This window comes from Anguilla anguilla, chromosome 6, assembly GCF_013347855.1.
Source record: "Anguilla anguilla isolate fAngAng1 chromosome 6, fAngAng1.pri, whole genome shotgun sequence".
Lineage (NCBI taxonomy): Eukaryota > Metazoa > Chordata > Actinopteri > Anguilliformes > Anguillidae > Anguilla > Anguilla anguilla.
In genome coordinates this window covers 3,574,143-3,595,955 of record NC_049206.1, presented here as the reverse complement: position 1 = coordinate 3,595,955, position 21,813 = coordinate 3,574,143, and the positions used below count along the sequence as shown (strand labels likewise).

At 50.4% G+C, this 21,813-nt stretch overlaps 1 protein-coding gene across 2 annotated transcripts; it reads right to left on the bottom strand.

The window, feature by feature from the left end:
* Positions 1 to 3,679: 3,679 nt before the first annotated feature.
* LOC118230732 (midnolin-like) lies at positions 3,680 to 20,498 on the bottom strand. Of its 2 annotated transcripts, none has more exons than XM_035424005.1 (8): positions 20,164 to 20,498; positions 16,610 to 16,844; positions 14,529 to 14,616; positions 13,768 to 13,833; positions 8,674 to 9,105; positions 8,360 to 8,486; positions 7,879 to 8,172; positions 3,680 to 4,471 (listed from the first exon to the last, which is right to left on the bottom strand). In XM_035424005.1, the coding sequence occupies exons 2-8, from the start codon at positions 16,828 to 16,830 to the stop codon at positions 4,197 to 4,199; spliced, it is 1,503 nt and encodes a 500-aa protein (XP_035279896.1). In that variant the 5' UTR covers positions 16,831 to 16,844; positions 20,164 to 20,498; the 3' UTR covers positions 3,680 to 4,196. The 2 variants fall into 2 exon arrangements, with proteins under 2 accessions (XP_035279896.1, XP_035279895.1); XM_035424004.1 differs by having other exon boundaries at positions 16,610 to 16,841.
* Positions 20,499 to 21,813: the final 1,315 nt, after the last annotated feature.

The following is a 21,813-nucleotide window of genomic DNA, read 5'->3' as shown; positions in this document are numbered from 1 at the left end:
GGTTTTGTGGACCTGTTGCCCTTGAACATACAGTTCACGTGAAACAGTTTCTGTACATTTCTTTAGCACCCTTTGAGATTTTAAGGTTTTTTTTATTTAAGTGTCCGTGTCGAAATGAGAAAGGTGTTTGGCCTGAGGTGTCGGGGATCTTAGTGGAACCTGCTGCTCCAGATGAGGTCATTTGGAAGCTACTTTGGAAGAATTCTGATGTCCCGGACTGTGCAAAACAAGCTCTCGAAAGACGGGCAGTTCTATCGTGTTTAACCCTTTAAGGTGTGAGATCTCAATTATGTCATTAGAATGTCTGTGACTTAACATTCTAACGCTGATGCAACAATTACTACCATAACTCAAAGCAACAGAGTTCTAGAACGCTCAGATTCAGCGCACTTCAAGTTTTGAGTGTTGAACGCAGGACACCTGGGACATGTGTCACAGAGAAGGGCGTAGTCTTTAGAGAACATACAGCTGGATCCTGGCGTTGCCACTTCTAGAACTTCTAGAGTGCATGATCATGGCCCAAAGGAATGGGGTTAGTTTGGAATCCTGGAAATAGAATTCTGAAGGAAAGCCACATTCTACACTCCACTCAGTGAGTATTGTGAGCGCCTGACAGAAATCAGCAGCCTCGTTGTACAGTGACATAGCCAAATGCATAAAGAACATTACAGCTAAACGATTTGTGTGTCCGCGCTTTCTTCAATACAACTTCGTCAGACAGGACTTTGTGTTTTTGTGTTTTTCCCCCCCCCTTTTGAGCAGTTATGTTTTGAATGAAAACCTGGTTTCAGACTTGTTTTTAGACCGTTTGACGCCTTTAAGATTTTCCACTGAAACTATAACAGAAGTTTGCAACCGACACACACAGGTACGTGAGACATAAAGGAAAAAAAAAAGACTTCCATATGCTGGTTTCGCGTAGTTTTTCTCCCATTTTAATTTATCACCTAACAAAACGCGACCACAAGTCACACTGAAATGTATTGCATGAGAAAATAATATTTTTCTATATTTACATTTAGTAGATATTTTGGAAAAAAGTTTTTTCATTGTTTCAACAAAATAAGAAAAGGACATTTCAACTACTGTGACTCACCCTCAGCCACTCCCTATAATGAAACAAACTGCCCTAAAAAATTTCACAGTTCACCATTTCGGTTTCACTGATTATTAATCACGCATGCTACACTGCTCTATCAGCTAGAACATTATATTTTGACTGTTTCCAACGTTTGGCGACACGAAGATATCTTCAGTCAGAAAGAGCATGTAGTCACAGTGTCCACCAACTGGTGTGAAAACCACAGAGACCTTGTGTTCTACCTTCTCATGTGTCTTTGAAGTTTAACACAGAGGTGAGGCAGAGAGAGAGAATATATTCATTATTTATATGCATTCTCTGGAGTTTGGAAAATGGGTAGTTTAAAATGCTACGCGCAAGGAGACAGGAAGTGCACATGGTTATGTCCTGGTGGTTAAATCCCCTCTAATTTAGGGTGCTCGGTTGCCACGGTAACACAATCAAAACTTTTTTTGTTGTTGTAAATATCTGTTTCTATTCTGCATTTCCAACCTGTTGGTGGAAGGTGGACAGATTGGAGGCGTTTCCACAAAGCACAAATGGCCTTTGACACGGACGGGGGACTTCACGGGTCAAGACAGCAAAACTAAGGAAAATCCCGTGATTTCGACATTTCAGAAAAAAAAGAAAAGTAATTTCACCTTCAGGTCTAGAGTGTTAAGTCGCTTTTCCACCGCATGGTACCGGCTCAACTGGACTTCTTTGGTTTTCCATCGGGCAAAAGTTGTGGATAGTACCTGGTACTTTTTTTGGTATCACCTCCGTCAAGGTTCCAGGCGAGCTGAGGCGATACCAAAAGGTGACGTGAAAACACTGCAGACCACTGATTGGTCAGAGCAACGCGGTTTCATGCGGCGTCGCTAATGACGACCAGCTACATTGACGGGGGGGTACTATCTGCAGTGGAAAACGGAGTACCTGGTACCAACAGCGAGCCGAGCCGAGCCGAGCCGAGCCGGTACCATGCGGTGGAGAAGCGGCTTTACTCTGCTAAATCTCACACTGCCGCACAGTCCGTTCAGCGACGTTAAAACCCCGCCTCAGACCCGTCCGGAGACTCCATTTATCCGCACCTGGGTTTGCGTCACACGCAGGGCGACGGGTCCTAATCTCGCCCTGGGCTGCACATTAAAACCCTGAAGCAGCGACATCCTCAAACCGGCTCGGCAGAAGCGCAGAAATCTGCCAGGGCTCCTCCTGCCTCGATGTGAAGCAGGATTCCCCATTTCACAAAGAGGGAACCCCCGTATGACTTTGTGTGAAGGATGAGGCCACTTAAAATGCGGTCGTTAACCTTCCTGCCAGTAATCTCTCGCTTGCAAATGGTGTGCAACGTTCGATACCTTCCAATACGCACATACTTTTTTTTTAAAAAATGTTTTAAAGGGAACCAGTGGGCTATAGGTGGGTAAGGAAAAATATTCCCAGAATTCCATCTGCCCTTCGGACGCGAGGGGCCCTGCGTGACCTCGTTGTTCAAGACGGAATCAAGTTCCGGAATGTTTCGCTGCATTTCTCCTTAGTTTTTCACATTTGGGGAAGAGCAGTCTACCATATCCATACCCCCCCCCCCCCACACACACACACACACCTCCTGAGTCCAGGATAGTTCATACAACGGTCCTCCCCCGCCCCCCCAAGACAAAAGAATAAAATAAATTAGTAGCAGAGTTCTTTTAGAGGAAACGTTCCATCTGATATGTAAATGACAGGAGAGAATCTGGAGGCACCGGTTCATAAAACCAAACAAAGAAAAAAAAAAAAAGAAAAAAGACTTCTTTACAATGCTCCCCTTCAGGTCTTCTCGGAATCTCTCGCTCTCCCTCCCTCCCTCTCTCTCCCTCGCTCTCTTCCCTTTCCCTCCCTCCCTCCCTCCCTCTCCCCCCATCTCTCTCTCTCACACACACACACACGCAGATGAGGGTGAATGGTGTGAACGTGTAGAAAGGAGCGTCAGGTTGGTGAGGATGGAGAGAGTGAATGAGCAGGAGGCCTGTACCCCTGCCACAGTAAGGGCCCATTTCATTACCCGGCTGAACCAAGACCCACCGGGTCTGTGCAAAAACAAAAACAAAAATCGAGATCTTTGTTGCTTATATCTACATTCACAATTCTACAATTTTTGTTTTCTAAAGCACTTATTTATTCAGTTTTCAATTCACTGATTATAGCCATTCATAACCTCCAGCACTGAGGCCACCTGTAATACACACATACACATCTCAGATAAACATCATTAAATTGTCCCCCCCCCCCCCCCCCCCCCCCTACCCCCCACAAAGGCTCACACAGTTAAGGGGGAATTACAAACCCCTCCCCCCCCCCATGAAAATGTGCAAAAAACATATTTCATCATTTCTTTTCAGAACCTGAATGCTTTGTGAACATTGCTACATATTAGATTTAACAATAATTAAGTACCTCCCCCCCCATCAAAAAAAAAAAACCTTCAGCAATTTCATTCATATTGGTGAGGAACCTAAAATGCCCATTTTTGGGATGGAAGGGGCATGTCACCTCCTTTTCCCAAATACAGTAGGTATAATCCTAAATGCACAGTCCTGTTTGAGTCCAGCATATACGTCCGTATGGAGAGGGGGGGGGGGGGGGGGGGGGAAAGCACTGAAGTCCATCATCCAGAGAGACCACACGCGTTCCACACACGTTCCACACGCGTTCACGTGGTCTAAATCCATAATTACTTCACCGTCCATGAAATCTCGCAACACCCCCACCAAACTCCAAAAATACAAATACACCCATTTTTTTTTTTTTATATTTCCATAAAGAAAAAAAGAAGAAAAAAAAAAAAAAAAAAACTAAAAACAGCATAAAGTTTAAGGGTCAATACAGAACCATGAGGCAGGGCTGGTGGCTGAGGGAGTGGCCTGTGGCTGGGGGGGGAGTGGACTGTGGCTGGGGGGGGGAGTGGCCTGTTGCCAGGTGGTAACGGACCGTTTCACTGCACCCCCTCCCTCTGGGGTGTGGCCCTGTTCCCTCCATCCGGACTCCTCCCCCTCTCCTCCCCGTCTTCCATCCCACCACCCGCCTCCCCCCCCCCCCCCCAAAAAGTAACGGGGCGGGTGGGCGTCGTCCTCGCGACCTCGCGACCTCGCTACGCCATGACGCCGAACTCGGAGTTGATGTCGGCCTTGACGTCGGGCTTCCAGACCGAGTCCTCGTAGTCCATGTCCAGGGAGGACGACTCGCTCGACACGCTGCTGTCGCTGCTGCGGGCGCCGCGGCCGGCCCTGCGATTGGCCAGCCAGGGGTAGGGGGCGTGGCCGTCCCGCCGGGCCTTCCTGCGAAGCCTCCTCCGCTCCATCAGCAGCTGCAGCCGCTGCACCTTGCAGCGCGTGGCGGTGTTCTCAGTCTGCCGCACGCCGTCGCCTGGGGAGGGGGGGGGGGGGGGGGAGACACGGTCAGCGCCAGGGCGAAAATGTCTACCTCCATCCTGAGTGAAACAGCACCAGAGGCAGACACTCTGGGGGTTTGCAAGACCGGGCTTTGATACGCTGGTCTGTCAGACACCATCTAGTCTGCAGGTGTTCAGAGCACTGGGTCCAGTTTAGTCAGGAGAATGGGCGAGCGCTGTTGGGCTGGACGGCCTGCTCTCCTCATTGGGTTGCACTGCATTGTTGTTTTTATCTTTTGCATCTCTTGTCTGTACTTTTGAAATTCTTAATTGTAAATCTTTTTGCCTTTACTGTATCTTTATTACTCTGTAAAGCACTTTGAATTGCCCCAGTGTATGAAATGTGCTATAAAAATAAAGCTGCCCCTTGCCTTGCCTTGCCATTGGGTTCGATTAACACACTAACGCTGAGGTGCGTATCCAGCGAGGTTTGGGACTGGGGGGGCGTGGAGGGGGGGGTAAGTGTAACTGATGCCTGGGGGTCATTTGCTAACCCACCCTAAGGGCGAACGTTGGAATGTTGATTGAATCCAGGCCATTGTCAGTAAACTAAGGTGAGACAGACACAGGACAGGGGAGTCACACAATCAATCACATTTGGGGGAGAAGAATCCCGGGCCGGAACCCCCCCCCCCCCCCACCCCACCCCGCAGCTGCACAGCAACTACAGAAAGGGCAGTGGCTTTTTACCCAAATCTGGCACTTTTAAACACTTCTGTGGAACAGCCTGAAGTCTGACCCTCAACTAAGTGTGCGTGTTCATTTCATGCATTTACTTATGGATTTATTTCTGCCAAACCAGTCTCAAGACGTTAATTTTGCCGATTGCCAAGCTCGCCAAAACTGAGACAAAGTCACCCCCCCCCCCCACCCGTTTATATGAGACTCACTGTGTAAACTGCAGATAACATATCTCACTGTCAGTCATAATGCTGCCTACCCCCCACCCCATCCCACCCTGTCCTGCCCTACCCTGCCCCCCTGACAAAGACTAGTTGGGGGGGGGGGGAGAACAGGCCAGTGTTCTAGAGTTTCACCCCAGAGGGACGGGCGTAAACACAAAAAGGGAGGAGCCACACCCGTTCCCTCTATATCTCCACACACCCCACCTGGAAAAAAAAATTGAGAAAAAAAAAAAGGAAAAAAAATCTGATCTTCCAGTCCTGAGTCTCGTCTCTAACGCGTCTATACAGCTGTGATGCGTTTTATCGCTGAAACAGCCACACCATACAAGGCCTGCTGTCCGCAACTCGCTACTGACGCACGCGTCACAATGCAAACGTACACGCAACGCCAGCTATGAAATTACTCACAAAGACGGTATGTACAAACCCTACACCCCCTCCCCCCCCCGAATAAACAAGCCCTGCATTCATCAGCTGACTAACAGCACCTATAGAACAGAGGGAAGTGTGCTCTCAATGAAACACACACACACACACACACACACACACACACACACACACACACACACACACACACACACACACACACACACACACACACACACACACACACACACACACACACACACACACACACACACACACACACACACACACACACACACACACACACACACACACACACACACACACACACACACACACACACACACACACACTTCCTCAGTACGGCTTGTTGTTGTGCTGATGATGAGATTATCGATCGCAAACGAAACGTCATTTCTGTAAAACGAGACCGTTCCGGGAAAAGCTGCTCGGACCGGCGCGCTCCCGGGGAGGGTGGGGGGGGGGGGGACGGACGGACGGACGGACGGACGGGGGAACTGTCCCCCAAAGCCGCTGCTTTACGGCCAGCTCGATGCGACGCAATCGCCTCAAAAAAATAAAATAAAAAAGACGTGCGCCTGCAGGCGTCATGCGGGCCAAAGCGTTAGCGTCCAGGCTAACAGCGCTCTCAGGCTGGAGGCGGAGCCTAGGCTGAACCGGGGCCGAATCGGGCTGAGCCGCCTCGTACGCAAGGTTCAGCGCCCCCTCCGAAATCCGTCGACACCTGCGTGCAACCGCCCCCCTCCCCTTCTCCCCCGGAGGGATACAGACACTCCTGGCCATCCTGCATATCCCCCTCCCATAATAAACTCCAGACTCAGGGGAGACAATGGCCTGTAGCGCAGTTTCCACTACCCGCACTCTGCCACAATGGCCACGACATGGAACACCGGCCCTTGTGCAGATCCAAGATGGCGGTCGCTAACCCGTATTCCCGTCCCTGTCCACAATGGCTACGGTCGACTCTCCAAAAAATAAATAAATAAAAACATTTCCCCAAGTTAGAGAGGGAAGCTGGGGTACATGTGACACGTTTGGTAAAACGCGCCATAAAAATGCGTTCAGATTCACTCTGGATTACGACCTGATCTGAATCGAATTAAAACGGTTTGATTTCACTGGAATGGACGCAGGGCAGCGTCACACAAACTCGGAGGTCGGAATGTGGAAAACGGCTGTAACAACAACCGCTGAAATCATACAGGATTGCCCCCCCCCCCCACATTTGACATTTTTGTTAAATACACAAGGCCACTGAAGGCACTGTGAGCCCTGAGGAATTTCAGAGGGGGGTGGGGGGTTGGGGGGGGGGGGGGGCCGGGCCAGCTGAAACCCAAAGGCTTCACTCTGTGTGTTTCGGATCCACAGTAAAATGGGTCCCCCCCCCCACCACCACCACCCTCCAGCAGCCACTGAAATCCAGCAGGAATGCACAGCAAAGGGGGGGGGCTGAGGGGGGGGGGCAAGGGGGTTACCTGCAGTGCATTAAATAGGCGGCGCAAGTAAAAGGAATCCAAACGCGCACGGACAGGACACCCCCATCCCCCACCCCCCACCCCCCACCACTGTCCAGCCAGACTACACAAACAAAGGCTTTAGGAATTCCCCTCCTCCCTTCCTCTCTCTCTCCCACTCCGTCACTCGCCTTATCTCGGCCTCAAACTCAACAGAATAAAAGTGAAAGATGAAGGAAAGCAGACACAGCTGAGCCTCGCTGGGTCAGGTCACATGCCTACCACTACAACCCCCCCCCCCCCATGCCGTGTTGCGTCTGCCCTGGGGGGGGGGGGGGTCAGTTTGAGGGGGGTGTTGTGTTTGCAGAGGAGAGGGTAATGGGGCAGAGGGAAAACTGGTCTGGAGAGACATGGAATCCAGACTGCTCCGTCTGTTCCCAGCATTTCCAGGGATTCATCGGAGGCCAGCGAATCACACGCAAGGCTCAACTGAGGGCAGCAAATCACACGCCAGACTCATCTGACGCCAGCGAATCACACGCAATGCTCATGTAAGCCCAGCGAATCACACACCGGACTCATCTGAGGTCAGCGAATCACACACCGGACTCATCTGAGGTCAGCGAATGGACTCACCGGCAGGCTTGCTCCCGTGGGCGGGGTCCTGGCACTGCGCCAGGGGGTTGCCGGGGGGCACGGAGGTAGATGTGGCGCAGAGGTCCGGCATCCCGGCGGGGGAGGGGGGCGGCGAGGGGGACGGCGGCGGCGAGGGGGGCGCGCACCGCGTCTGGCAGCGCAGGTGAGCAAGGGATGCTGGGACGCCCTGGTAGTGGCGGGTGGCGCTCAGCAGGTCGTTCAGGATCTGCAGGATGGTTCCAACGTCCCGTCTGGGGCGCCCCGTCCCGTCCTGGCAGCTGGGGTGCAAAGTGCCTGCGGGGCAGCCATTTAAGAGGTCAGACTCTTCCCCAATGCAGTCTCAGAGCAGAAATGCACATTTCGGGCATGCAGACCATTAACACAGCAGGATACCAGGGTACGAGAGCAATGCCCCGGCCGGGATTTGACCCCGCAAACCCCAGTTTTCCTGACCCTGGCCCAGCGGAGACGGGCGCCTCACCTGAGAAGGTCCCTGAGAAGACTCCGGGGGCGTGGCTAACGAAGCTCTCGATGACGGCGCCGGGCTTGCGAGAGCGCGAGGAGGAAGGGGCGGAGCCTGCGCCAGGAGTCTGCGTGCGGCAGGTAGCCTGCGGGGGGGGGGGGGGGGGGAGGGAGAGAGAAATATTGGTCAACTACAAATGACAGAAATTGAAAGGAAAGAACAAAACAATCCCAGCTACAGGACAATTGATTTGCTTAGCATCTAATCATCCCTGTGTTTGAGCCAGGGAAGCCATTGCGGCTCAGAGCGCTGCCTCGGGTCTGAGGACTCACCTCTGCACAGGGGGAGGTCGGCGGGGTGCTGTGGGCGGCGGGGGGCGAGTTTGGGCGAGGTGAGCCGTCGGGGCAGGAAAGGGGCGGAGTCGAGGGGCTGCAGCGGGGTGTGGGGGGCGGTGTGGGGCAGGCGGGGGGCGGTGTGGGGCAGGCAGGCGGCGGCGTGGAGGCAGGGCTGCTGCCGGAGGTGGCGGTGGTCGGCACGGAGACCCGATGGGCGTGGAGGGGGACGCGGACACGCCCGCCTCCGCTCCCCGAAACCCCCGCGGTCGCCGTGGCGCTGGCCCCGCCCCCCCGGGCGATCAGGTGACGGTGGTGCAGCTGCTGCCCGCCGGACTGCTGGGCCGCCAGCTGCAGCTGGACGAACATCATGTGATCGCCCACCCGCAGGGCCAGCGTCAGCGGGGACCGCCCAGACAGGAAGTCGCTGACCTGAGGACAGGAAGTGCAGACAAGAGGGACAGAAAAAGAGAGAGACAGACAGAGAAGGACAGAGACAGGAAGAGAGAGAGAGAAACATTAATCCTTTGCTGTGTGCATTAGCCCCTGTGACAGAAGTGAGAATCTTGATGGGTTTGCTGATGGCACAGTTTCCTCACACACACACACACACACACACACACAGTGGAGGCAGACATTTTTGATGAGGAAGCACAGAATGTGGCAGTGGCATCCCTAAATCAATAATCCCCCCACCCCAGGCAACGTGACCTGTGTGCTGACCCTCCAACAACCCCCCCCAGGGAACACATGCTCCTGCTCTTCTTCATTCCTCTATTCCTTCTGTGCTCTCTCCTCTTTCCCTCTTCCCCTCTCTCCCTACTTCTGCCGCCCTCACCCACCCCCACAGGCTGGAAATCCCAGCATGCTCGGAGTCAGCCCGGCTGAAGGAGTGGCTCGTCCGTGGGAACAGGTTGTGAAACCAAAAAAGAAAAAAAAGAAAGAAAACAAGAAAAAGAAAAAAAAAAAAAGATCCAACGAATGACCCCCTACATTCCGCCCAAGATCGTGCCGCACTGGTGTAGATCAGCCTCTGTCTCCCCGGAGACGATGGCGATTGTGATGTCATAATTCATACCGCTCGTGAAAACCTAGAGTTCCAATTGGTCACAGGCCCGGGGATGCAGTCTTCGCACGGCAAATCACAGACGAAAATAAAACAAAAACTACAGTCACGACAACACACACTGTGCGTGACCGCAATGAGTGTGTGCGCGCGGGTGTGCGCATGTGTGTGTAGGGGGGGGATGAGAATTCCTCATGCAAAGATCACCTGTGAGTCAACACGGGGGGGGGGGCAGGGTAGGTCACCGCCCCCCCTGACTGACAGGGGCAACCCCAGCCAGGTAAGCCCACTGTTCAGTGTGGGAGGGGGGGCCCCCCTGCCTGGGGAGAGGAATGGATCGTTCCAGCCCAGCCCACAGGGGTGACTTTCAGCAGCGGGTGCTCTGACGCACGAGCAGGGGGTCCCCAAATCCGTCAGCAGCTTTGGGCTCGATAAACTCACAACGCCAGCTGTGAGATCAGAGCTGTTTCTCCAGTCATTGTTACCAAAGTAAACACACTGATGCCAAAAAGAAAAATGGCTTAAAAAATAAACTAATAGAGGCAATGTCCTTCAACTGCAAATAAGGTAAGCCCAGGAAGCCAGTCTCTCTCGGGGGGGGGGGGTTTCTAGGACTGGAGTTAAACCTGCAGACACTGCAGCCCTCCAGGACTGGAGTTAAACCCGCAGACGCTGCGGCCCTCCAGGACTGGAGTTAAACCTGCAGACCCTGCGGCCCTCCAGGACTGGAGTTAAACCTGCAGGCACTGCGGCCCTCCAGGACTGGAGTTAAACCTGCAGACCCTGCTGCCCTCCAGGACTGGAGTTAAACCTGCAGACCCTGCTGCCCTCCAGGACTGGAGTTCCACCAGCAGATGATGGCGGGGGTGGGGCGCTTAGCACAGGCTACCCGATGTGCCCCACACCTACAGAATCGGCGTGGGAACCCCCCCCCCCCCCTCAGAGAAGCACAGAAGAATAAGAGGAAAGCAGACGCAACGTGATTGGCTCTGTGCTGCCTTTGCCCGGTCCCTGTGGATTCCTTCCTGAATCACCAGGCGTCTGTCAACTGGGCGAGTCATCAAACTGCTGCTGGGTATGGGGGGGGGGGGGGGGGGGGGCGTCTGTTTGCTTTAAGAGCGGTTTTTCTTTGGCTGTTATTTTTGGGAAGATCAGTTGGGGTGGCTGGGGTGGCCGGGGGCGGGGTGGGAGGAAGAGGAGGAAGGTGTGGCCGAAGAACAGAATGTACCAGGTTGCCTTGCCTCGCAGGCTCACCCATGCGTGAACAAACACAAAAAATAATAAACGCAAAATAAACGCAAAATCCATCATTCGGTCTGCTGCCGGTCGCCCGCGACTCCTCTCCCAGCATGCAACGCTTCATTACAGAGCCGCACCCCTCCGCCTAAACGTGGCCTCGGCCAACAGTCTGCAGGGGCCCAACACCAAGGCCAGCGTTCACCTTCGGGGATCCTGTACGGACACGGACACACACACACTCACACACACACACCAGGCCCCCGGTCTCCCCTTCACACCCTGCTAACACCACCGCCTCCCCAGACAAGCAGACACAGCCGTGCGCCGGAGGGAAGGAGCAGATTATTGTTTGCGTAATTACTGCTGTTTTTTGTCCCTTTGTTTAGCGCTCTGCCCGTTCGTGCACTGGCCCCCGGAGCTTCTCCTGACTCACCAGGAAGTGCCAATCACACACGGGCAGACAAAGCCGCGCGTTCCCGACGCCGGCGTCCGCCATCTGACGCTAGCCCCTGACGCTAGCCCCGGCGGGAGTCGCTATGCGCGCTCAGCAAGGGACATGCCCGGCCACACAATGGCTAATCCACCGGAACAATGGCCTTTGTTTGCCGATTGCATTTAGCCAAGCCACCCTACTCCACCCCCCCCCACCTTTCCTGAAGCCACATCACGCCGTGTGACTGCCGTTTCCTTGGAGATCCATGGGGGGAGGGCGTGTGGGGTGGGGGGGGGTGGCACAATGGAAGGGGCCAGCTTCCTGTCCACCCCACCCCCTAAGCACACACACACACGCACGCACGCACGCACACACATCTGTTGTCGCCGTCACAGTGAGCGATGAGCTCACAAAGACAGGACTTCCAGGTTAAAAATACGCACAGGAAGCCAGCGGTGCGGGCGCTGCACTGTCATGCGTTACACTTCCTGCTTACGAGCGCCCATTTCCTGTTTTACTTTACCCAGCGTCTGAGAGCTAAAGGCACAAGGCCAAGGCCTCCAGAAAGGCAGAATCTGCCACCCTGTCGAGTTCTCACACGACATCCGCACCCAAGCCTCCTCTGCCCTCAAACACACGGCTGCACACGCTACCACACACGGCTGCACATGCTACCACACACAGCAGCACACGCTACCACACACGGCTGCACACGCTACCACACAGAGCAGCACATGCTACCACGCAGGGCTGCACACGCTACCACACAGAGCAGCACATGCTACCACACACGACTGCACACGCTACCACACAGAGCTGCACACACACACACACACGGCTGCACACGCTACCACACAGAGCAGCACATGCTACCACACACGGCTGCACACGCTACCACACAGAGCTGCACACACTACCACACAGAGCTGCACACACTACCACACAGAGCTGCACACACTACCACACAGCTGAAACCCTGCGTGCTATTCAACAAACTTTTTATACATTAATCAACGAAGATCCATGAACTGCATTCGTGCAACAAGGATAAATGCAGCAGGTAGGAAGTCTTCTCACCGAACACGCCCACACACACACACACACACACACACACAGCCGAGTAAACAGTCAAGCACTCTCTCTCTCTCTCTCTCGGCTGCATGCGTCTCAGTGAGACACACCTGCCCAGTCGACCGGGGACGCCAATTAGGATTCATCAGAGCTGCTGAGTAAAGCCCGTCCCAGAGCGGTCAGCCAAAGGGCGTGCGAGAGAGCGGGAGAGAGAGCGAGAGAGAGACAAGAGCGAGGGAGAGAGAGAGAGAGAGTGTAAGAGACAGAGCAAGGGAGAGAGCGAGCGAGACAGATAGGGAGCGAGAGGCAGAGAGAGAGAGAGTGAGAGATAGGGGCGAGAGGCAGCGAGGGAGAGAGAGAGAGTGAGAGAGAGAGAGAGAGAAGCAGAGAGAGAGAGAGAGAGAGAGAGAGAGAGAGAGATAGGGATTGAGAGGCAGCGAGGGAGAGAGAGAGAGAGAGTGAGAGAGAGAGAGAGAGAGAGAGAGAGGGAGATAGGGATTGAGAGAGCACACACACACACACACACACACACACACGCACACACACGCACACACACGCACACACGCCGCCGGGCTAAAATAAGAAGCGGGGGATGCGGTCTCCTCTCTGAACCCTTCTTCTTGGAAACCCTCGCGGGCCGCCTCCCGCTGTCTCCCGCTGCAGCTGAGCCGCGGCACACGCGCAGAGCGGGGGGGGCAGTGACGCACGCGGGGGGCGGGGCTTATCGCCCGGGCTTGCCTCACCTCACCGCACGTCGCCCGGGAGACTAGAGGGGAACCGTTGTAAAAATATGCGCCCACCCCCCTTTCGCAAGCCAGAGAGCGTTTCCACGCCGGTTTTACTGAACCGAGAGAGAGAGAGAGAGAGGGTCCTGCCGGCCAGCACAGCTTGCACAGGCTGCCGATTTGGCCCCCACCCTACTCAACGCTCACCCCTCGTGGCCCCAACCCCCCCACACGCCCTTTTCCGACACATGCAAATTTAACAGCCCTGCGAGAACACCCCCCCCACGACCGGCAGGTGTCGAAACACCGGCATGGGTGAGCGAGCGAGCGAGCGAGCGAGCACACGGCCAAAGCCTTAACCAAATTAAAGGGCCGGGTCGATTTGCCACTGCTGCCAATTCTTACATAAATAATAAAATAATAACTCCTGACAAGTTGATCAACAGTGTCCCCCAAACACAGAGACAGCCAGACACACATTCATACTAATGATTCAGCTGCTGCTTGTGTAATGTAAACAAAAAAAATATACATATTTTTTTTCTTAAATCAGTGCTTACCTGAGTTTCTGTCAAACTCTCCAAGGCTTGCATGATGGACTGCTCAGGTCTTGATGTTTGTTGCGACTGTTACAGGAACAAGAAATGAGAAATATATTTTTACGCATTGACTCAATTAATGAAATCAGACAATGTTCTTATGCAAAGCCAGGGAACACAAAGAGCTTGAGGCCAAGAACAGGAGAGGCCGCCAGTCATCGGCGAGAGCGGAACGGCAGTTAACAGTCTAACGACCGCTGGCACGCGCATCGCATCGCCACATTCACACGTCCCAGAGTAATCCACCCGAGGTTCGCGCGTCATCCGAGATAACGGTCAACACAGTCCGCATTTCGGAACCGCTTCTGACCCCCCGAAAACCGGGATACACATCGACCGATACGAATAAACTCCGGGACGGTGAGGACGATTTAATAACAAGGAGCGCGCTTTTCAAAAGCATTACTTAGGCTAAGGGCGAGCGTCGATGCAAAACAACAGTCTGTCTGTAAAGGCTTTTGGAGAGAGGGGGTAAAAATGGATAGATAAACATTTGAAACAGCAGCATCTCCTTCCATTTCCCAAAGCCCCCCCGTTACCTGGGAGTCAGGTGCGAATGCAGCCTGGCCAATCAGTAGCACTAAAACTGTTCAGCTAACTATTGGGGGGAGGGGAGGGGGGGGGGGCATGGCCAGGTTTGGATGTCTAGATTTGAGTGTCCATGTACTAGGTTGTTGTTGTCGTTTCTGTGGAGGTTCGGAGGGTTGAGTAAAAACACTCACCATTAATCCTGCTTCAACTGTTGGCACGAGCGTTAATTTGCTCCCATCGGCTATTCCAAAGTCTTGGAGTTTTCCTGAATTTAGGGGCCTGAGGACAGAAAGACAGCGAAAGATGAATAAAAACCATTCAGCTCCTCTTTCAATATTATATAAAAAATACTATTGATACAACAGCGTTCCAAAAGAGACGAGCTCGAAGCCAGGACGGAAGAATGTTAAAGACAATAGAGACAACAGCCATAATACAAATTTAGCTTGTTTTTGGTTCTCTGACCTTCGATAATATCGCAGACGTCAATGAACCGCTTGGCTTAGTCTAGCTTGTCATCAAGCCAAGCACAACGACGGCCCAAATCGATTCGCACGTGACCGAACTTTTTGGAACACAAAGTTCATCCAAGTAACTACGTCATTCCACCGGCACTGATGACCTTTCAAAAAGCCGGCAGCGGTAAAAGGGGTTACAACATAAGGAAAGAATTAAGCAACAGCCGCCGCGTGCATTTGTAGATAGTTTTTTTTTCTGTAGGCTACGCAGGATACATGGCTAATCAAAATACTGCAGAAAGTCGTTGTTTCTCAATATTAGACGTCATTTTTTATAGTTACTTGGACTTCACATGGTTGCATGGTGTAATTCCTAGTCGCCTAGTCAAGGCAGGCTCAAGGATATGTAGCCTATTGTTAGCATAGCATTACGCAAGAAGGCTATATAGTTACTATCTGAGTATACTTGAACAGGAGCAGGTAAGGCCCATCTACACGGGTTTCTAGGTCCATCGCGTTGTTAAATCAACGTGATTTCACATCGAAACCCGTTTCTATTCAAGACACAGAATTCACTTAGCCCTATTAGGCTACCACCTGCAAACGAACAAAGGGAATCAACGTGTTCCAGAGGTCGGTTTTAAAAAATAAAAAAAACAAACGAACAAACAAAAAACACGATTATATTAATGAATAAAGTGTGGTTATTTAAAATTGATTTTGTTATTAAATATGCTAGCCCATTTGAACCATTTCAAACTGTACTTCTGCGCTGAAAAACAAAACGTGACAGCTGTTCGGGTCTTTAAAGAGACAAAGAAACCACTGTCCACCAACACTCGGAACGCACGATATTGAAGAGCAATAGGGTAATTTGCTAGCCTACGATATAATTCACTAATAACTGGGAAATGTAAATAAACCATAACAGTTTGGTATCAGGTATGCTACATATCAGTAGCATACCACTGACGCGAGTATTTAACGTTATGTAGCCGGCAACACTTCGCGTGAGTCTGTCCCGAACGGTTGTGAGCGTAGGAGAAGCCTACCCTAGTTATTAGAAAGCATCACGGTGCTTTGTCCGGTCACCGTGCTCAAAACTCGCGTATGAACCGTACGCGGACGTGCAGCAGTGACTAGGCTGCAAAGAAAACTTGCGTCAGACCAAAAGAATATGTATAAAACTTCTCCAGGCCTGGGGTCCGAGGGGGAAGGCGCTCCCGTTTAACCGTCCAGTCACCCCCCACCCCCTCCTCGCCGAACTGGAATGCAAGCCTTAACTAAACGCCCGCACCCTCCCAGAGAAAGCGCCCAGATACTCAGGCTTTCAACAAAACATTTTACATTATCAGCTCATCAAGTAGCCGACTGGGACCTGGGACGGTTGAGGACGTCGTGCAATCATCCTGGTGCTGTGGCACAACGAACTAACCCTATAAAATTGACACATTGACGTGTAATCGGATCAATGTCAACATCTGCAAACGTTAGCCTACGTTGAGCAACCGGCTACCAGAAAAATGTGAATGTGAAATGTGAATTATATCGACCGAGCTGTCTGAAATCTACTGTTGTAGGCTCGTTAAAAACAACCAGTGGTGCATGGTTATCCACAAAATAATCTCAATACATTTTCATTAATACGAGTAGCATAATGACTTTGCAAGCTCGTATTAGGATAGCCTGCTTATCAGGAGCGATTCGTTTTTTTCCAGACTGGCGAGCCGGAGAGTAGTTTTCACGGTGTTTCTGGACGTGGCGCAAACAGCTGGCAACAGTACGTGGCGGATTCGCGTCCACAGTTTACTCACGTTTCCTTGTGCAGCAGCGCAAGCCGTTCCTTGGGCACGCGGAGTCGTTGCGAAAGCCTTCGCTTCAGCCCTTCCACCGTCTCCTCCGAGGGCAGGGACAGCTCGAAACGGGTGCCGGTTGTAGAATGGATGTGCAAATTCATGGAGGGCGCGCCGGGGACGACTTCGCAGGACGCAGCTCCGCGGTCGGTACAGCTCCTTGCCCTGGGATGTTGGTCCATTCGACGATGGTCTGCTTTCAAGAAGAACAAGCGCGCAACTAATGTGGGGTCGAAATGAGGGTGACTGCGCGACAGTTCCAGGAAGATAAAATGTGGCTTAAATTATACAGCTCGCTATGTAGTTCATTCCAAACCAACAAAGCTTCCTTTATTTGGTTCTTTATAATAAAGAGGATCCACGCTCAAAGTATTTTCTGTAAAGCCAAAATAAAGATTCTTCCGTCGTCTTTCCGTTTTAAATAATTCCGTTTGAGTCCCAGTTCTGAGTTTATTATTATTATTCGATACCGTAAGCTATTTCAATCAGCTTGTTTGCGAGCCCACGTCCAAGCAAAATGATTACGTTTCCAAAGCTACAACCAGTAAGCGAACGTTAGCTAAAGTAGATCATTGACAGCACAGAGCTAGGTTACTAGTTCAGTAACATTAGAAGCTATATAAACAAGACTAGCGAAGCAAGCAACATATCCCCCATCAATACAAAAGGCTACCAGCTCCAAGTAACTTCCGTCCAGAGACCATGCTCAGCCCTATGTGAAATCAGCGATATGGGACAAACGTTAGACTACCTCTTCAGGCGATAAGACATGCCCACCGCGTCTAGCCATCTCGACCTACCAGCGATGCCGAGTGAGGAAATTGTTAGCATTGGCCAATCAGCGACGCGCTGGAACCGCCCACGTGGCAGAAAGGGTTCCACCCCTGTTCTTTCTCCCACGCAATCTTTGTCAGAGGAGCCAATCGCAAGCAAGAGACCGAGACTTCACACGCCAAGAAGTACAAATAGTTCCCGCCCACTCTTGGCCATTCATAATGTAGCGGAACAACGGAGAAGGACCAGTGATAATCTTGCTCAGTGGTTCCAAATCTCGGTCCTGGGGGGGGGGCACTCCTGTGTATGCTGGTTTTCGTTCCAACCTCAATTGCAGACCCATAATTTTAACAATCTGATAATTCTTCGCGATTAAGTACTTTTCAAATTTAGGGATTAATTACCATCTTAAAACCTCATTATGTCAGGGATAGCTATGCATGTCATGAAGAATAAAATGCCCGTGTTCATATGGTGCTTATTTTGCTATACGCTATAGTATACAGCAATCATTTGCATGAATGGTAAATTATTAACTGGTTACATTAAAGACTGCGGTGAATCAATAGGCTTCTAATTGGTGAAAGTGTGGACACCTGGCCAGCCATCTGGAAGACAGCGAAAAATTCAAAGACAAAGCAAATGATAGCAAGCCAAACCTGCATTGTCTCAATAAGTTCAAAGGGGGGAAGAAAAAAAAAAAAGTTAAAAAATTCCCAAATCTATATAAAATCATTGTTTATCAAATCTGGCCAGGGACTCCCTACAGTACCTTCCGGGATCCGTAAGCGGTCCCTGGACCCGCTGCTGAAAACCCAGGATTTTAGCCGAAGGAAACACACCCTTACAACTCTGCAGGGGGCAAACACAACTTTCTGATGATGTAGATAAATTGGGCCCCCGCAGCAGAGCAAATATGAACAGAATAATTAGATGACCTAGGCGGCAGTCTTCAGAACTTCACATTGTTTCTATATTTCCGTTGCCAACGAATCTTGAGTATGTCGCAGTTTGCAAATTTGGTTAAAGTCAGATACAAAGCTTGTTAGATCTGTCAGTTTTGAAATTTTGGGGCGCTTTCAGCTAAATGTAATATTAATCGTTGTCAGTATGGGTGGGATTCCACAAATGAGATGTATTGGTTACACTGTTCATTTGACAGAACCATCACATCCAAGGCACAATTCTTATTAAAATCTTCACAGTGAAAAGCATGTTTCACTGATACGAGCTATCAATCAGATGCCACTTCAGTCTTGGGAAAGCGTTTACTGGCTTGACATTTTCAGGTTCATGTCGCCCTCTTGCGTCAAAAGGGATTATTGCAGCGAATTGCCACTCGGTTAAATCTGAAAACGTGAGTGTGCGTGTGTGAGACATACTTTCTGCCTGACGGGGACTACAGTAATAATATGCCTCAAAAAACGTGGCAGAGGTTTGAGTCACGCACACTTAAAACATAACCTACTATCACAGCACAAATTTGGTGAGCAACAAATTGCAGACGCCACGGATTCTGTACACGTCTTGTGCAAGGAGACACCCTTCTTAATCACGGACACGGTGAGTTCAGAGCAGCGAAGATCAAGTAGCCTGATCATACCAGTCTATTATTGCCAGTTATAATATAATATGAACGTTAAATTTTAACGGAATCAGTGACGCACGAGATTTAGGCCTACTAATTGCGCAAATCGTCTCCTCCACACAGTGTAGCCTACATTCCCGTTGCTTACTGTTTTACGCGTAGATCGGTCCAAACACCAGGCCAGGGCGAAGTCGCTTTCGCGAAATAGGTAATAGGATATTAAATAAAAGACTATGTAAGTAAGTAAACAGACAAATAAATGAATAAATAAATAAATAAATAAAATGACTCATAAGGATGTCGTAGCCTACGCGTCATGCCGCGTAGACTGAACTGCATGACTCCACAATTAATCACATGGCCCTTGGCACCCAGGCGGAGTTCCTTTGTGCATCATAATTTAAGCACTTTAATGTCTTTCCAAAATGACCAAATCCAGTAAAAATTATCAGTTCAGTCTGAAAAGGACGTTTGTCACAATGGTGACAAGTAGCCTACTATACCGTTGCATTCACCATTGCGCTAAACGCATCTTATTTATTTCCAGAATGACAGAATGCAACAAAGTTGATCGGTTAGTCGGAAACAAAATTCGCTTAGAGCAACGGTGACAAGCACCGCCGTTACATTCGCCACATGAGGGCCGCAGGGATCCCGACAAGGTCTGGGAAACAAACTTATGACTTGGCTCTTAGCGTCAGTTTCCAAATGCAGAGTCAAAGCGTCCTTTTGGATTTCCAGCGTGCCACGCGAGCACACACCGTCTATTTGAAGTTGACCGATTCTCAATTTAGGCCCCAATTGATTCATGAAGATGTAGCATACTTGTGGTCGAAAATAAATGCAGCAATACGCGTTGAACTGTGAACTTTTTAAAAGTAGACGGGCTTTCTGTTGTCCGTTATTAAGCCTTCTTACGCTTTCCTCGAATTTTTATCGGCTTGCGTTTGGCGGTTATACGCGTTGTCCTCTCCAAGTGGTGCGTTGCCTTGCCTGACAATGAGTTCTGTGCTTTTCTGTTCACCCTGATTTATTTTAACCAACTAGGCATAAGCCACGCGAACCCTCTGTGCAGTGATGAAATGACATTATACTGAAACTTCACTTAATGTTGAAAACACCGTAAAATTAAAATGAAAAAAGTGCAACTTACCAATAATTAAAAAAAAATTTTTTCCCCCAAACGTAGGCGACACTAGTTCCCAATAAATTTGCACGATTTGATGCGGTAAGTTCCAAAGTAAGCGACGATTTCAGTTTAAAGAAACGAAAGCAAATCCACTGAACATTTGACGATACACACTTCTTAAGGTAGACTTATTTGATAACATCTGACGCCACTGGAATCGGCTAATTTAACCCAGTTATTTATTTTTTTTGTATTCCGAGTGCAGCACCGTGAAATCCAGGTATGTCCAAGAAGTTAAAAGCTGAAGACGGTAGGCTAATGTTCCGCTCAGTCCTGTCCTGAGCGTAAGAGCGATGACTGAGGTGGAACACCTCTTTTAAGTGATCTTGCGTGGATCTGGGTGGAGACATCCCTGATTGCGTTGTCAGCAAGACATTTAAGGAAGCCAGGGGATTCCACTCGCTGAACCCGATAACCCCCGCACGTGAACACGCCCAGCCCTTTCCTTGGCACAACTGGATTTTAAAGTTAAGGAAACGGTTAAACATAAAGTTGGTAAACTTAAATAGCACAATATCCCGGTTTACATAATCAATATGCCAGCCCGAAGGTAATATATAACACTGTAATGGGCTGCATTACGGGTAGCATGTTCAATGCTAGCTCTGATCAAGCATATTTTACACTGACAGAGCACACCTGACTCGTATGAACTGTGTTTAAATGAACAATGAACGTTTTAAGTGTTTCTTTTAATAATTAAGAAAGTGCATTGGGCTTAATTACTCGTTAATTATTTCTGCGATAAGGACCGCGGAATTAATCGTTGCAACAAAAATAATCCAAATCAATCTGCTTTCTATCTCGACATGCGTCGTTCCGCTCCGTTGAAGAACGACCTTAAATTAACCGAGGGAAGCGAGCGCAGAGGTAACCTCGCTTATGACGCCATAATAGTGAAACTAGGTAGAAAAGCAGTCGCCTGGCAACCGGTGTCGGTAAACACAGGGTATTAAAACTAACTGCATAGACACGGGCGTGCGTACACAAACACACCGGTGTACCTGATCAGGCTGTTTCAACAACACAGCGGGGGTTATTGATGCCATCGGGTGACATTTAATTGAACGTATTATACATTGTCTCTCTGATAATATGATATCTAGTCATTTGATATTCTGTCCAACTAAAACAGAGGGCATATGACAATGGTAGCCTACAAACAAGTAAATAGGCTACACCTTGGCTGTGGTGACTGTATTTCAGGGAACACGATGAACGCTGATGCACAGAGCATTGCTCCCCTGACATAAAGTAGTATAACGCTTTGGGTTTGTTGCAGTTGTTGTCTCTTTGAAGGTTGAAGGGTTTCGCACGTAGGCTAGATTAGTAACAGGGCAACCATCAGCAGCAATACTGGCATCCCATAAAGGCTCGTGCCGTGCGATCTGAAAATTATTTTACTGACTTACAGAGCTCCCCCCTCCCTACCTCACTCACCTGCTGACTGCGCGCGCTTCCCATCGTCCCCTCCGCTCCTCTAATACTGGCGCTCTGCTCACCATTCCCCAAAACCCATCTCCATAAGTTCGGTGTCAAAGACTTCTCTCTGTCTGCTCTCTCTCTCTGTCTGTGGAACTTTTTAAATCCCCTACCTAAAACCCACCTCTTCAG